The sequence below is a fragment of the Mesoplodon densirostris genome, chromosome 16, assembly GCF_025265405.1.
Source record: "Mesoplodon densirostris isolate mMesDen1 chromosome 16, mMesDen1 primary haplotype, whole genome shotgun sequence".
Lineage (NCBI taxonomy): Eukaryota > Metazoa > Chordata > Mammalia > Artiodactyla > Ziphiidae > Mesoplodon > Mesoplodon densirostris.
This window is the reverse complement of record NC_082676.1, coordinates 35,940,602-35,957,135: the sequence shown is the minus strand read 5'-3', so window position 1 is coordinate 35,957,135 and position 16,534 is coordinate 35,940,602. Positions and strand designations below refer to the sequence as shown.

General features: G+C 60.0%; 3 protein-coding genes across 3 annotated transcripts; all 3 read left to right on the top strand.

Annotated features, from left to right (window-relative positions):
* The first annotated feature begins 73 nt into the window (after positions 1 to 73).
* Positions 74 to 8,551, top strand: PLOD3 (procollagen-lysine,2-oxoglutarate 5-dioxygenase 3). Its single transcript, XM_060120152.1, has 19 exons — positions 74 to 562; positions 925 to 1,016; positions 1,183 to 1,319; positions 1,428 to 1,591; positions 1,722 to 1,834; positions 2,006 to 2,069; positions 2,620 to 2,717; positions 2,970 to 3,071; positions 3,233 to 3,358; positions 3,553 to 3,674; positions 4,076 to 4,180; positions 4,294 to 4,419; positions 4,711 to 4,852; positions 4,930 to 5,043; positions 5,230 to 5,298; positions 6,646 to 6,750; positions 7,275 to 7,421; positions 7,651 to 7,776; positions 8,116 to 8,551. Exons 1-19 carry the CDS (start codon positions 451 to 453, stop codon positions 8,269 to 8,271), a joined length of 2,220 nt encoding a protein of 739 aa, XP_059976135.1. The 5' UTR covers positions 74 to 450; the 3' UTR covers positions 8,272 to 8,551.
* A 165-nt stretch (positions 8,552 to 8,716) lies between these two features.
* LOC132476936 (putative diacylglycerol O-acyltransferase 2-like protein DGAT2L7P) lies at positions 8,717 to 12,124 on the top strand. Its single transcript, XM_060079198.1, is given in 7 exon segments — positions 8,717 to 8,755; positions 10,416 to 10,589; positions 10,710 to 10,914; positions 11,086 to 11,230; positions 11,517 to 11,791; positions 11,887 to 11,907; positions 11,964 to 12,124. Coding segments are annotated over 7 exon segments (1,020 nt in total).
* A 549-nt stretch (positions 12,125 to 12,673) lies between these two features.
* Positions 12,674 to 15,269, top strand: MOGAT3 (monoacylglycerol O-acyltransferase 3). The gene is given in 9 exon segments (XM_060079084.1): positions 12,674 to 12,782; positions 13,002 to 13,097; positions 13,187 to 13,228; positions 13,231 to 13,261; positions 13,549 to 13,757; positions 14,076 to 14,153; positions 14,156 to 14,249; positions 14,826 to 15,034; positions 15,115 to 15,269. Coding segments are annotated over 9 exon segments (1,023 nt in total).
* The last annotated feature ends 1,265 nt before the right edge of the window (positions 15,270 to 16,534 follow it).

Below are 16,534 nucleotides of genomic sequence, written 5' to 3'. Positions count from 1 at the left end.
GCCTCTCTTTCCGGGTCTTCCGCCCGGCTGCTCGAGGCAGGGCTGTGGCAAAGCCCCGCCTCCGCATCCTGCCGGACCCGCAAGGGGTCACTTTCCTCAAGTGTTAGGCTGGCTGTGGGCCGAGCTGGCTCTAAAAGTCCTTTGCTCGGGATCGCCAGCCCTAGTCCCCGCCCCTCCCCCGCCTCCGGGCTGGGCGCCCCCTCCGCTCGTTCAGTTCTGCTCACCGCCCGGGACAATCCTCGCCTTGTCTAAGGCCCGGCATCTCGAGTTTTCTGTAACCTCCGGGTACGATTTTTTTTCCCCAGGGCGGAGCCCCAACCCGGCTCCTCCTAGCTGCGGGCCGCACAGCAGCCCCCATCCTTTTTCCCAGAGCCCCTCTCCGGAGTTGGGGTCCAGGCGCACAGCCAGAGCCCGGTGCGGGCCTGTGTGCCGCTCGGCCAGCTCCCCGTCATGGCCTCGGGCCCGGGACTCCGGCTCCTGCTGCTACTGCTGCTACTGCTGTCGCCGCCTCCTGAGGCCTCGGCTTCAAATCGTCCCCGGGGCAGCGACCCTGTCAACCCAGGTGAGAACCCCGGGAGGGGCGAGTGGCGCCAGGCTGACCCCGGGGAGAAGGTCGAGGCCGGCCTCTTCCACTCCCAGCGGGCTCCCTAGGGCCGAATCACAGGGCCCCTCGCCCACTCCTGGCTCTGAACTGTTTCCACCCTCCCCATGGGAACTGACCCCGAATTTCTGGGTGTTACTCCCATCCCGCTTTCACTGGGGTCAAGTTTCCCTGGGTTGGAAGAGTTTAAGAGGGAATGCGGAAAAGAGGTGAGGAACAGGAGCAGAGTCAGAGGGAGGGGAAGGGGGCCTGCGGTGAGCGGAGCGCGCGGGGCAGCGAGCTGGGCGAGTGGGTCCTGAGTGCCAATTCCTGGCTGGTGACAGAGAAGCTGCTGGTGATCACCGTGGCCACAGGCGAGACAGAAGGATACCGGCGTTTCCTGCGGTCAGCGGAGTTTTTCAACTACACTGTGCGGGTGAGGAGAGGAACACCCTCGTGGCCTCTAGAAGGGGTGGGGGTGGGGTCTAGCCTAGGAGTGGACTGAGGGCTGGATGCCTGGGACCCCACGGTGAGCCTGGTCAGGGCGGTGGGACCACCTGGCCGCCTGAGCCCCTTCCTGGCATTCTGGGTCTCCTCCACAGACCCTGGGCCTGGGACAGGAGTGGCGAGGGGGCGATGTAGCCCGAACGGTTGGTGGAGGACAGAAGGTCAGGTGGCTAAAGAAGGAAATGGAGAAATATGCAGACAGGGAAGATATGGTCATCATGTTTGTGGACAGGTAAAGGGGCTGGGGCTGGGGAGAAAGAAGAGGGGTGGACAGAAAGAGGGGGTGAGGATACTGAGGTTCCTAGTGGCTGTCCTGCTTATCCTCCCCTTCCTCCCCCAGCTACGATGTGATTCTGGCTGGCAGCCCCTCGGAGCTGCTGAAGAAGTTTGTCCAGAGTGGCAGCCGCCTGCTCTTCTCTGCAGAGGGCTTCTGCTGGCCCGAGTGGGGGCTGGCGGAGCAGTACCCTGAGGTGGGCACGGGGAAGCGCTTCCTCAACTCTGGTGGTGAGTGGCAGAGTGTCCAAAAGTGGTGGGGCATGGAGTGTTCCAGGTGCCTGAGGGCTGGAGACGGAGTGGGGACAGGTCCTGGGACCCTGGGAACCTTGGAGTCAGCACCTTCCCTCCCCCCACCCAGGATTCATTGGCTTCGCCCCCGCTATCCACCAAATCGTCCGCCAGTGGAAGTACAAAGATGACGATGACGATCAGCTCTTCTACACTCGGCTCTACCTGGACCCAGGACTGAGGGTAGGGAGGGGCAGAGGAGGGGTCCCGACTTGAAGCTCTGGAGGTGGCGGGCCTCTCAGGCTGAATGGGAGGGAAGGGGTAAAGAGGCTTCTTGAAAGACATAAAGAGAAAAGAGTGGGAAATGATATCCCACCCCCTTTTTAATTAACTGCCCCATCTCATCCCATCCAGGAGAAACTCAGCCTTAATCTGGATCATAAATCGCAGATCTTTCAGAACCTCAACGGGGCTTTAGGTGAGGAAAAGGCAATCAGAAGGGGTGATGGGAGGCTGCTGGGGGTCCTGAATGTGGGAGGGGCTCCTGGAGAACTGGGGTGATCTTCAACTCACCTCGTTGTTAACTTCATCAAACGTCAGAATGGCTGATAGAGTTAGTTGCACTGTGCTAAATAGTAACAGAAGCAGCAGTTGTCGTACCTAATGTCTGTTTGACATACTGTGTGGCAAGGCTCTGGGCCAGGGCTTTACTTCTGTAATTTCATTTAACACAACAATTCTACAAAGGGCGGGTCTGTGGTTATCCACCTGTTACAGATGGGGAAACTGCCTCCTTGAGGGGCCAGTGACTTGCCCAGGTCGCACAGGTAGTAAGTGGTGGGGTGCCCCAGGGTAGCAGCAGCCTGGTCAGTGCCCTCGGAGAGAGAAGGTGTCCCATCCCTGCCCCATGGGTCACAGTCCTTCATCCTCTAGAGAAGCTGGGCAGCCCCCCTCCCCATATTTAGAAGCACGTGCTGTTTGGCAGCTTTGGGGGAAAGGGAGTCTGAAGCCTGGCCTTTCTTCCCCAGATGAGGTGGTTTTAAAGTTTGGTCGGAATCGCGTGCGTATCCGGAATGTGGCCTATGACACACTTCCTGTTGTGGTCCATGGGAATGGCCCCACTAAGGTGCCCCAGTTGCTTATACCCTCAGCCCCAGCCCCAGTCAGTCCTGGCCGCACAGCCCCTGCCCCAGACCTCACCCCAGCCCCCAGGTTCCTCCAGCCCTTCCAAGTAGTGAGTCCTCCCCAGCCCCAGAAGCACAGGTGCTGGGATGGCCACCGCTCCCCATCCTGCCCTGTCCCCTGCCTGTCTGCCCCACTTCCCTCACCTCTGGCCCTGGACTCCTCAGCCTCAGCTTCTCACCGTCTCTCCCAACAGCTCCAGCTGAATTACCTGGGAAACTACGTCCCCAATGGCTGGACTCCTGAGGGAGGCTGTGGGTTCTGCGACCAGGACCGGAGGCCACTCCCGGGGGGGCAGGTGAGGAGGGGGTGCCAGCGTGGGTGGGAGAGCGCTTGGAAGCAGGGGGTGCAGGGAGGTCATTCCAAGGGCAAAGCCCCTGGAGACCCGCAAACCTGCCAGGGTTGTGGAGGACAGACTAGCGGGCTTTCCTCTGAGCCCCATCACGTTGTATCTTCCAGACTCCCCCCCGGGTGCTCCTGGCAGTGTTTGTGGAACAACCTAGCCCGTTCCTGCCCCGCTTCCTCCAGCGGCTGCTGCTCCTGGACTATCCGCCCGACAGGGTCACCCTCTTCCTGCACAACAATGTGAGACACCCCGACTGACAGCCTCTCCCTCCCAAGGGACCCCACCCCTGCCCTCATCAGAACTCCCACTCCCTATCCCAGACTCCTTCCTGCACCCTTTCCGCTCACCTCCTTCCCCGCTCCTGTCCCTCAGGCACCATCTTTTCTGCCCTCTCAGTCTCCCCATCTCCCCCTTCTCCCCCCGCCATCTCCAGGAGGTGTACCACGAGCCCCACATTGCTGACTCCTGGCCCCAGCTGCAGGACCACTTCTCAGCTGTGAAGCTGGTGGGGCCCGAGGAGGGCCTGACACCAGGCGAGGCCAGGGACATGGCCATGTGAGTGAGCCTTGGGCGGGTGTTGCGGGGGAGGGGTGAAAGCAGTGGAGGAGGAGCTGCCACCCACTGCACGCCCCTTTCCCTCTCCTTCCCCATCCAGCCTCTCCTCGGCCTCCACAGTGGCGCACTCCCAGCCACTACGTGTGCTGTCCCTCCCTTGCCCCGCACAGATGGAAGAATCTGGGGGTCCTGGGGGAGGAGGCACAGAGGCCTCGGCCTCCCCCTTTCCCGCCCTCCCCTTCCCCCCCAGTCTTGTTCTCCCTCCTGTCCTCTTGCTGGTGCTTCTACCCACTTTCCTCCTCTTCTCAGCGCGTAGGGGGAGTTCCACCCACTCTACAGTCCCCTCTCCCCGCCACCTGCTCCCGTTTCAGCTCACCTGTCTGTTGGTCTGTCACCTCCAGGGACACTTGCCGGCAGGACCCCAAGTGTGAATTCTACTTCAGCCTGGACGCAGACGCGGTCATCAGCAACCCGCAGACCCTGCGCATCCTCATCGAAGAGAACAGGTCACTCACCTGGTTCGGCCAGAGGGCCCCCAAATAGTCCCCAGGGAACCCCCACCTCCTCCCCTGGGCGTGCGGCACAGCTCCACCCGGCCCTCACCTCTGCTCGTCCACAGGAAGGTGATAGCTCCCATGCTGTCCCGCCACGGGAAGCTGTGGTCCAATTTCTGGGGAGCCCTGAGCCCCGATGAGTACTACGCGCGCTCCGAGGATTACGTGGAGCTGGTGCAGCGGAAGCGAGTGTGAGTCCTGAAGCCCCGCCCCTGCCCCTACCTGGGCCCTCGGAGAGCCCTGCCTCCTGCCCCAGAGCCCCAGTCTCGGGGGTCCAGTGGCCACCCATAAGACGCGCTGGGGGCTGTGGGCAGGGACTGACCGTGCAGCAGGGCATGAGAGGGTTGCGACCAACAGGGCTTGACAGGGGAAGCCAGTGGGACCTAGCAGCTCATAGCCCTCGAGGGAAGGGGCCCCTGGGAGGAACAGGGCAGGATTGTGGGGCTCGCCCACCTAGCTGACCCCGGTGTGGGTGCCTCCAGGGGCGTGTGGAATGTGCCCTACATATCCCAGGCCTATGTGATCCGCGGGGAGACCCTGAGGACGGAGCTGCCCCAGAGGGAGGTGTTCTCAGGCAGTGACACTGACCCAGACATGGCCTTCTGCAAGAGCCTGCGGGATAAGGTGAGTGGGCCTGAGGCTCGAGGCGGGGCAAGGCCCTTGTTCCCTGTCACCCTTCTCACACCCTCCCCCCATGCCAGGGCATCTTTCTCCACCTCAGCAATCAGCATGAATTTGGGCGCCTCCTGGCCACTTCCCGGTATGATACAGACCACCTGCACCCTGACCTCTGGCAGATCTTCGACAACCCCCTGGTGAGTAGGCGGCCCCTCGCTCAGAAGGTAGTTTCCCCTCCTTCACTAAAGGAGGATGCCCCAGACCCACCGCACGTGCATGCGCACTGTGCAGGCTCTCCTATTGCCTGGGGAGGGGGCTTCCTGGGTGGGAGCAGATGGAATGAAGAGGGCCCGGGTCAAGGTGCACCTCCCCCCATCCCCCAGGACTGGAAGGAGCAGTATATTCACGAGAACTACAGCCGGGCCCTGGAAGGGGAGGGATTCGTGGAACAGGTGAGCCCCACTCAGGACCCCGACCCATCGCATGGCCATCACCCCCTGGGTCCACCGCCTGGATTAGTGGTGCCCTAGGGTTTTCTGCTCAGACAAGATGAGGGCAAAGGCTGAGCAGATAGGCCTGCAGCCCCCATCCTGGCATTAATCAGGGTGGTCCTCTCTTGTCTGTTGGGTATATTGGTGTATGGGTGAAATGATACTTTTTTTTTTTTTTTTAAAGAAGATGTTGGGGGTAGGAGTTTATTAATTAATTAATTAATTTTTGCTGTGTTGGGTCTTTGTTTCTGTGCGAGGGCTTTCTCTGGTTGTGGCAAGCGGGGCCACTCTTCATCGCGGTGCGCGGGCCTCTCACTATCGCGGCCTCTCTTGTTGTGGAGCACAGGCTCCAGACGCGCGCAGGCTCAGTAGTTGTGGCTCACGGGCCTAGTTGCTCCGCGGCATGTGGGATCCTCCCAGACCAGGGTTCGAACCGTGTCCCCTGCATTAGCAGGCAGATTCTCAACCACTGTGCCACCAGGGAAGCCCTGAAATGATACTTTTTTTTTTTTTTTTTTTTTTTTTTTGTGGTATGCGGGCCTCTCACTGTTGTGGCCTCCCCCGTTGCGGAGCACAGGCTCCGGACGCGCAGGCTCAGCGGCCATGGCTCACGGGCCCAGCCGCTCCGCGGCATATGGGATCCTCCCAGACCGGGGCACGAACCCGTATCCCCTGCATCGGCAGGCGGACTCTCAACCACTTGCGCCACCAGGGAGGCCCTGAAATGATACTTTTTAAGACGAGTTTGAAAACCACTGTCCCAGGGGCTTCCCTGGTGGCACAGTGGTTGAGAATCTGCCTGCCAATGCAGGGGACACGGGTTCGAGCCCTGGTCTGGGAAGATCCCACATGCCGCGGAGCAACTAGCCCCGTGAGCCACAAATACTGAGCCTGCGCGTCTGGAGCCTGTGCTCCGCAACGAGAGGCCGCAATAGTGAGAGGCCCGCGCACCGCGATGAGGAGTGGCCCCCACTTGCCGCAACTAGAGAAAGCCCTCACACGGAAACGAAGAGCCAACACAGCCATAAATAAAAAAAAACAAAAAACAAAAAAAAAAAACCGACTGTCCCAGAACCTGGGGCTCCAGGACCCCAGTGCCATTTGCGCCATGTTTTCAGCACTGCTCCCAGCTTCTCTGGCCCAGTGCCTCCTGACCCATCGCCACACTCAGATCCCCATGCCTGCAGATTCTCTCATCTCCTGGCTTTCCTTTCTGCTCCCTGCTTTCTCTCCCTTCCTTTGGCTGCCTGTCCACTCCCCGAGCATGACCCAGCCCTGCTGTTCTTGCCCTGCCCTGCCCATCCTCAGCCCTGCCCCGACGTGTACTGGTTTCCTCTGCTGTCTGAGCAAATGTGTGATGAGCTGGTGGAGGAAATGGAGCACTACGGCCAGTGGTCAGGAGGCCGGCATGAGGTGAGGGGCTGGGGCAGGGGGGAGGGGGGACCCCAGGAGGAGGGAGGTGAAACTTCCCTGATTGAGGGAAAATGGAATCCAAAGAGTGGGAGCAAAGAGGGGTCCCCAAGGGGGAGGGGCCCACAGGAGGCACAACTGTATTCATTCATTCATCCATTCGTTCAAGAAATACTTACGGGGTGGGTCCTAGATGCCAGCCCCTGACCTGGGTGGTGCAGGTCGAGCTCTGCCCTCCTGGGTCTCACCTGCTGTCAGCAGCAGCAGCAACCCAGCTTCTAAAGGCTGTGATGGGCAGCCCAGGTGCTGCAGGAGCCTCAGGAGGGACCCTTGACCCAGACGTGGGGGGACCGAGGGGCTTCACAGAAGAGGTGACATCTTAGCTGACACTTAGAGGACAGGAGGAGTGAGTCAAGCTAAGAAGTGGTCGAGACTTCCAGACAGAGGGAATATAGGCTTTAAGGCCTGGGAGCAAGAGGAGGGGGAGGCTGGCACTGCCCTATCGGCTCAGTGCCCACTGCCCACAGGACTCAAGGCTGGCTGGAGGCTATGAGAACGTGCCCACCGTGGACATCCACATGAAGCAGGTGGGCTATGAGGACCAGTGGCTGCAGCTGCTGAGGACGTACGTGGGGCCCATGACTGAGAGCCTGTTCCCCGGCTACCACACCAAGGTGGGCCACTGCACTCGCCACCCCTGCACCTCCGCCTTCCCACACCCCGTCCGGGTTGGACGTCTCCACACGATGCCTTTTTGGCCCCCGTGGTGTTTGGGGCCCCATAAAGTGAGATCCTACAGGAGGGCAGCCCTGGGGGAGGCAGCCCGCAGTTACCAGTGAGAACCCCTCCCCTTCCCCGGACCTGGTGGCCACCCCTCCAGCCTCTCCTCCCGTGGCCCCACAGACCCGGGCGGTGATGAACTTTGTGGTCCGCTACCGGCCAGATGAGCAGCCCTCTCTGCGGCCACATCACGACTCATCCACCTTCACCCTCAATGTTGCCCTCAACCACAAGGGCCTGGATTATGAGGTGAGTCCCTACTGCCCTCCAGGGTGCCCCCAGGGCCCCTCCCCACACGCAGGACCCTGTGTCCCACCCCCTCACAATCCCTACACACACCCCTCAGTCACCTCCCTCCCTCTTGTCTGCCTTCTTTATATTTCTCAGTGACTTCGTGGGTATCCTCTTCTGGACCCCTTCCGGGCTGGCAGCCTCACCCTTTCTCCTGGGTCTCCCATCTGCTGATGCCCAAACCTCCTGTGTCCTCCCTCCCTGATTCCCCCGGTCGGGCTCTCCCCGCTCTGTCAGCCCGCCGCCCAGTCCCCACTTCCGCTCACTCTGCACTCCTGGCCCTTCTCATCTTCCCAGGGAGGTGGCTGCCGCTTCCTGCGCTACGACTGTGTGGTGTCGTCCCCCCGGAAGGGCTGGGGGCTCCTGCACCCTGGCCGCCTCACCCACTACCACGAGGGGCTGCCCACCACTCGGGGCACTCGCTACATCATGGTGTCCTTTGTCGACCCCTGACACTCCACCACTCTGCCCAAGCTTCCCTGCCATTGTGCCTTCTTTTGCCCCCCTCCTTGGAGGGGGTCTGTCCGGCTCCTCGCCTCCTGGGTGTATGTTCCGTGTGCCTGGGACTGAATGTGTCGCCTCGCTCCCTACCACACGGCCCTCAGGAAGCTCAGGGAGCCCCCTTGCTCCACCCCTCAGCCCCCAAGAGTTCCCGGGGAGAGGGCTTCTGGGTGTTCACCACGTGATAAATTATTGTTTTTCAGTCTCCCTCTCAATAAAAGAGGATTTGTAATTCTTGAGTCCATTTATTCTTTCATCCACCTGTGGACCCTGTATCCCTCCCGCCACCCAGTGTAGAGGGGAGACCCAGGGTTTTCCAGAGGAAAAGAACAGAAGAAGAAAAGGCGGAAACATGATTTGAGAGCAGAATGGGAGCCTGGAAGCTTCCCTGCCTCCCATGTCTAACTCCCTGTCATTGCCAGAGCTGGGGGAGGACGTGAGGAGGGCCAGACCGAAAGAAGGACTTCCCTTCTTGGGCTGAGGTGAGAACCACCCATCCCCACCCCCGCAAAGCCCCCAAGCTCTCCTCCCTGATTCTCTCCTCACCTGATGGCATCTTCTCCAGTGCATGACGTGTGGGGTGGCACAGCCCTAAGCTGGGCTCCAGGGACATTGCTGGGGAAGTAAGTCCCCCTGGGGGCGTGTGTTCTTTGAGGGAAGACAGGCTGGAACCTTACTGTGGCTTCTTCCATCTAAGCTGTGAGGTGGAATCAGGAGAGGGGAATCCTGAGGGTCAGCCCAGGAAAGCTTCCTGGAAGAGGGGCGATGGGAAGCAGCCTTGAAAAAGACAAGACCGGGGACTTTTTTTTTTTTACCAGGACTTCTAGTGGTCCAGTGGTTAGGACTCCTGGCTTGCACTGCAGGGACCATGGGTTCCACCCCTGGTGAGGGAACTAAGATCCCACAAGGCAAGGTGCAGCCAAAAAAAACCAGAAACAAGTGACGTTCCCAGACCTGGAAAAAGTGCTGGCTCTGCAGGCCTCTGGTCAATATTAAACAGGGCCACGGTCACAGTGAGGACTGGCCCCAGCCCACTGGAGGGTGTGCCCACAGATCAGTGGGCTCTCTCTTGGAGGGGTTCCCCAATCCGTAGCCTTTCCCATAAAGCCTTTCCCTCTGGAGGTCTCCCCACAGAAGCCTAAGCTACTCCTTAGGGAATATATCCTCCTGCAGGTCACCTACCGTTCAGGGGCCAGGCCCGGGTGACAAATGGGGAGCTCTGCTCTTCAGGGTACACACACATGGCAACCCCTGCCGGCCCAGACCTCTCCCAGCCCTGCTCCTCACAGGGAGCCAGTCCTGACCTCCACAAAGTCAGACACCTTCCTCACCCCGAGGCTCCAAGCCACAGCCCTGGTCTTTCCTTTTGGTCCTACTGGTCACAGCCCTGTGAGCCCAAATAGTGGTTAACCCTTCCATGCCGGGGTTCACAATGCTCCAATGTGCAGGTCAGCAGCGGGGGCGGAAGCGAGGGCAGAATCCAGGCCAGGGATCAGGACCAGTGGGTTGGGTCAAAGAAGGTACGCTTCGGGCTTCCCTGGTGGCGCAGTGGTTGAGAGTCCGCCTGCCGATGCAGGGGACACGGGTTCGTGCCCTGGTCCAGGAGGATCCCACATGCCGCGGAGCGACTGGGTCCGTGAGCCATGGCCGCTGAGCCTGCGCGTCCGGCAACGGGAGAGGCCACAACAGTGAGAGGCCCGCGTACCGCAAAAAAAAAAAAAAAAAGAAGGTACACTTCACAGCCATGGTGGCCCCTGAGTGACTCCCTTCTGCATCCTCCTCCAGCCACCTCTTCCGGGGCCTCCAAGTGTTTGCCATCCTGCAATGGGTCTTCCCCTTCTGGGGGCTCACTGAGTCCCTGAAGACCTGAGGAGCTCTGCGCCTGGCACTCTGCTTCCCCATCCCAGTACGGGAGGGAGGGAGGCAGGGCAGGCGTCTGTTGGGTGGGGTCCTTCAATGAGGGAGAAAGATGTAGATTGGTCAGATGGGCCTGAAACCATGGAACAGGGAAGGGGGCAAACGGGGGACCTGGGACTCGAACCTCTGGATCCTGAGTCCCCACAACACCCCACGCACCACCACCACCTCCTGCCCAGGTGTGCCTGGCTGCCTTGCTCCTTGTATTCCTGGGCCGGGTCTGGATCCTAGCGGTCCTCGACCTGATCTGGCTCCATGGAGATAGAAACACACCTGGGGCAGGGGGCCGCTGCTCTGCCTGGGTCCGCAACCGGGCCATCCAGAGACATATCCGTGACCACCTCCCCATCTCGGCAAGGCACTCGGGAACGGTGCGCTGGCTGGGAGCAGGGCTTCAGAATGGACTCTCGGGACCTTCACCCCCAAAGTCCAATGTCAGCTCCCCAGTGGGGTATGCACCCTCTGTCCCCCAGCTGGTTAAAACCGCAGATCCGGATCCCTCCTGGAACTACCTCTTTGGCTTCCACCCTCATGGGGTCCTGGTCAGCGGGGCCTGCAGCAACTTCTGCACAGAGACCACTGGTTTCTCTCACCTCTTCCCTCACCTCCAGCCCCACCTGCTCACAGTCCCCTGTTGGTTCCAGCTCCCTGACTTCCGGGACTACATCATGTGTGCTGGTGAGGAGAGCGCTGGGTCTCAGGAGCCCCAGTCCCTGCTGTCACCTCCTACCTGCCCTCCTCCCGCATGCCGGCACTTGGTCCCACCTCAACTTACTTTCCCAGAGCCCTGCGCCCTCTTTTCTGGAAGAATCAGGCGTCAGGTCCCCCGGCCTCCGCCCTCTCTCGCAGGATCAGTGTCCTCGGACAAGGCCAGCACCTCCTATCTCTTGTCCCTGCCCGGGGGCCTCCTGGCCGTGGGAGGGCCCCTGGAGGCGTGGGAGGCAAAGCCCGGAGCGCTGAGCTTGCGAATCCGGAATCAGAAGAGATTTGTCGGGCTTCCCTGGTGGCGCAGTGCTTGAGAGTTCGCCTGCCAGATTCAGGGGACACGGGTTCGTGCCCCGGTCTGGGAGGATCCCGCATGGGCCGTGGCCGCTGGGCCTGTGCGTCCGGAGCCTGTGCTCCGCAACTGGAGAGGCCACAACAGTGAGAGGCCCGCGTATCGTAAAAAAAAAAAAAAAAAAAAAAGAAGAGATTTGTCAAGTTGGCGCTGGAAGAGGGCAGCGCTGCCCGGGAGGGAGCGCAGCGCGCCGGGCAGGGTCCGGAGTCAGTTGCTACCCCAGGGCCTCCCTGGTGCCAGTTTTCTCTTTCGGGGAGAACTAGCTCATCCAGCAGTTTCCTAACCCGCCCGGCTCATGGGTGCGAAGGACAGAGGAAGCGCTGCAGCCACTGCTGAGAGTGGCCCTGCCGCTGTTCCACGGCCCCCAGGGCCTCCTCGTGCCCTTCCGCACGCCCATCCACACCGTCGGCGAGCCCCGGCCTCTAACCGCTCCGCTATCCGGCCCGCCCGCCTGCTCCTCCCGGGCTGAAGGCCCCTGCACCCTCCCCGCGCCGGGAGGTGAAGGTCCCCCGGGTTGGGGCCTGAAATCCTGGATTCCGGCCATGCCCCCAGGCTGCCTTTGGCAACCGCGCCAGCCCTGAACTCTGTCCCAGTTAATCGCGGCGAGCGCGAAGGTGACCTGCGGGCGGCTGCTAGCGACCACCCCTCTGGCCTCCTGTTCCGCCCTCAGTGGGGGCCCCGATCCCGGCGCAGGTGGACGCGCAGCACGAGGTCTACTTGGAGCGGCTCAAGCAGCTGTTGAAAGAGCACATGGCGCGCTCTGGCGTCCCCGCCGACAGGCACCTCCCCCCACCTAGACGCGCCGCCGGCCCCCACCGGTGCCCTCGGTGACTGCGGGTGAGGACTGAAATTAAAGGTGGGTACAGACCTGCGGTGTGTGTGTGTTTGTACTTAGCGGGGCAAGTCCGCGCGCCTGGCCGGGCCTCGGAGGGGACCAGACACTCCCGGAGACCCGCAAACACACCCGGGGCGCGCGTCCAGGATCTGCTGGCCGCGCGTCCAGGATCTGCTGGCCGCACTCGAGATCAAAGAGTCTCGGCTGGGACCCAGTCGGTGGGCTCTCCGGTTTCTTCTGCGACCGCTCCCCACAACGATTCCTAATACACGCGGGGGTGGACCTCCATCGCACGGCCCCTACCCCGGCTCCCAGCCCCGCCCAGCGGCCAGCCCAGACCTACCGTCTGGAGTTCAAAGATCAGTGTGTGAAGACCTGTGGCGCTCCGGATCCCAAGGTCTCCCCATCCGCACAGCCCTCTACAAGCAACCCTGGGAGGCCCCAGGGGCGTGGGCACTCAGACGAGAAAGGCTTCCCCGGCTCATACCGAAATCTTCATCGTTTGTCCTCCGGGTCCTGGAGCCCTGCTGGCAGAAGGGGAGCGAATGGGAGTCTCCACAGCCCCGCCGCCCTCCCGCAGTATGAAAACCCTGAAGAAGCAGCGGCTAGAAGTCCTGAGCGCCTACTGCTACGTGCTCACTTTCCTCTTCACGGGTGAGTGGTGCCCGGGGTCCACGGGGGAAGGAGGCAAGGGGGAGGGTGGGGGGAGAAAGGCTGGAGCCCCACCCGCCAGGATGTCCGAGGACCAAGGGAGGGGGAAGGAGCCAGAGGTCCAGCTGGGAGATGACCAGTGATCTCATTGGTGAGGGTGTAGGGGAGGAGCCCCCCGAGTTTCAAAAGCTAGTTCATTTTTCTTTCTCATGTTTCCCCCAGGCCCCTTCTGTTCCCTTCTTCTCTTCCTCCTCTTCACGTCGCTCTGGTATTTCTCTGTTCTCTACTTGGTATGGTTCTTCCTGGACCGGGACACACACCCCGCCCCCCAGGTGAGCACTAAACAAGGACCCAAGTAGTGAGAGGTGATAAATGGTGCCTCCAGGAATTCTCCCACCCTTATCTGTCTGCCCAAGGAGGAAGGCGTTCTGAGTGGATGAGGAACTGGACCACTGGAAGCACCTAAGGGATTATTTCCCCATTAAGGCAACAGGTCACCCTCCAAGGAGATGCTCTGGTTCCTCCCTTTCCCCTATGTACCCCACCTACTCACCCCTCCCTATGCTGGAGTCTGAGCCCCCCAGCTGCCTAAGTTCAGGCAATGGGGGAGGGGTGGGATGGTGTACCAGAGGGGGCCCCTTGTACCCTTGACCCCATCGTAGGACCTTGAACTCTAACCCTAAGTTAAGTCTGTTGGTGTGGAGGGAATTCTGTCCAGCTGGTATCCTGCTGTCTATGCTTTCTTCCCCTCATCCTGCCCACTGCCCCCAAAACTGGTGAAAACAGTAGAGCTGCCCCCTGACCGGAACTACCTGCTGGTCGCTCACCCACATGGGATCATGGCCATGGGAATCCTCTGTAACTTCTCCACTGAGAACTCCAGCTTCTCCCAGCAGTTCCCCAGGCTTCGGCCCTTGACGGCCATGCTGAATGGCCTCTTCCATTTCCCAGTCTACCGAGACTACCTTCTATCCTTTGGTGAGTCTTGAGCTAAGGGGAGGAGGCAGCCACCCCCCACCCACCCCCCCACAGTGGCCCCCATCCACCATTCAGCCCAGGGACCTGGCTTGAACATTGGCCAGGCTCACAGTGGGCATCGGTGAATGGCTTTGGAGCAAGTGTCCTGCATCCTTGCTGGGAGAGGTGCTGTAGGGCACACTGACATGGGCACAGGGGTAGGGGAGCTTGGAAGGAAAGGGATGGGGGGCCCACCCTTCCTAGGCTAAGGGGTGGGGTAAGGCACTAGGGAGTCAAGGACGGGGTAGTGACTGTTCCCACACCTCCTCGTGCCTGCAGGAGGATGTTCCAGGAATGGCCAGAGCCTGGGTTTTATTCTGTCGCAGCCTCAGGTCGGGCAGGCTGTGGTCGTCCTGGTTAGGGGGCCCACAGGTCCCTGTATGCCATCCCAGGGGAGCACTGCCTCACTGTCCAGAATCGGAAATGCTTTGTCCGCCTGGCACGGAGGCATGGGTGAGTGGGTGCCCAGGGGTGCTGCCTTGAATTCTCAGAAGTCACAGTGCGTCTGGGAGTCTACACTCTCTGTCCTTACACACCCGCACCCCTGTAGGTGGGCCTGTGTGTTCCCAGAGCTTACACTGTGACCACACCTAGAGGGCGCTCTTGCCCCTTTAGTGTTTCCTCTGTGCCAAGCACCGGTGCCAGTTTCTCAGGCTTCCTCCCAGGTGGAGAGAGACAGGATCACAGTGCAAGTCACAGGACCCCGGGGCTCAGACGCCCTTGGTTCACATTCTTTTATGACACTCTCTCAAAGGCAAATGCTTGCACTCTTCCTTACTTGTGAAATAGGGTTAATACCTACCTGGCCACCATGTTGCAGTTGTAGACTGTATGAGAAGATGTATATAGGAAGGCCCAGTACACAGTCTTTCCTCAAGAAATGTAAATCCCTCTTTCAGATCTCTTTTGTAGCCACTGTCATTTGCTTCAAATGGCCTTGGGAAGTGGAATCATGTGAGAGAGGAATTTGGGGCACTCCTTGAGACACTGATCTGACCACCCATCTTCTCTCTTGCCGCCCCTTCCCAGCACTTCTCTGGTGCCCGTGTACTCCTCTGGGGAGAATGATATCTTCAGAGTTAAGGCTTTTGCCCCAGACTCGTGGCAGCATCTGTGCTAGAAGATGCTGGGCTTCAAGAAGCTCCTGGGCTTTTCTCCTTGCATCTTCTGGGGCTGTGGTCTCTTCTCAGCCAACTCCTGGGGCCTGGTGCCCTTCTCCAGGCCCATGACCACTGTGGGTGAGTGCCCGTCTCCAGGGAAGAAGGTTGCCATCAGCTTCATGAGCAGCACCTCACCTGTGTCTCCCCTCTCCCCTCAGTGGGCTGCCCCATCCCGGTGCCCCAGTGTCTCCGGCCCACCGAGGAACAGGTGGACCACTCTCACATGCTCTACATGAAGGCTCTGGAGCAACTGTTTGATGAGCACAAGGAAAGCTGTGGTGTCCCAGCTTCCACTCGCCCCACCTTCATCTAGCCCCGGCCTTACCCCTCCCCCCACACTCACCAGCCCCACCAGCCTCTGATCCCAGTGCCCTGAGACCCCCACCTACTGCCATGCTACTGCGCCAATAAAAGGTAGTTCTCTCACACCACTACTTCATAGAATCGGATGCCCACCATCGGATTCTCAGCTCCACCAGCAACTGACTGTAGCCTTATCCAAGTCACTTAAGCTTTTTAAACCTCAGTTTCCTCCTTATAACATGGGGCTACCTACTTCAGAGTTGCAGGGTTTCTAATTTTTATTGAAATACAGCACAGAGAAGTGCACAGATCACAAGGGCACGGCTTGATTTTTCATCCACTGAACATACACGGGGTTGTCCTGGGAAGTGAATGAGATGTACTCAGGCTCATGGGACAGCTGCACTGGCGTCCTTGTGTGTGGATTGAGGAGAACTGTCAGCCATCGTCTTCCCACCCATCTCTACCCTTGGATTTCTCTGCTGGGTGGGTGCCCACTCACCCAGGATGGAGCCAGGAGGAAACATCTGGAAGCCTTTTCAGAGAAAGAAGAGAGGGGTCAGCACTTAGATGGGCTGGGCTGGAGACAAGCCTTTTGAATGGGTAGAGGAGTCGACCCAGCAGGCTGGAGGAGGTTAGGGTCGGTTAGGGAATCTTTACAGCTGTTTTGGAAGCTCCAGCCCCTGACAGTGAGAATCCCACTGGGTCAGACTTCAGCCCTGCGCCCAGGGCTATCCCCACTCACCTGCCACCCATGCAGACCCTAATGTGGGCTCTTCTACAGACCTATTTCTGGTCATTCTTCCAGAGCTCCAGCCCCAGTGGGTCCTTCCCTACTGCTAGTCCCTGCAGCCCTGAAAAGCGACCCATCTGTAGACAAAACACAGCATCTGCGTATCCAAGGAGCTTAATATTCTGCACTGCCCGCTGCCACCAGACATTATCATTCCCCGGTAACATGATAGGGATGCCAGAATCACCTTCACCTCCTTCCTCTCTCCCCACCTTCCAGAACCCCAGTCACACTTCCTGGCCTCCTGTCTTCTAAGTGCTTCTTAGCTTCTTCTCTTACTCCAGGCCTCCATCCCTCCCGTGGACGTCCTCTGGGACCACTCCTCAGAGAGTAGGGGTCTTGCCTCTCATCTCCCATCTAACACCTTCTCACGCTGGCAAGATGCTCTCCCTAAAACACTGTTTTCATCATGTCATTCCTCCTGTTCACTGGGACCGGGTCCTCATTGTCAGAAGGTGTGAACTCCTCAGCACAGCATTTGA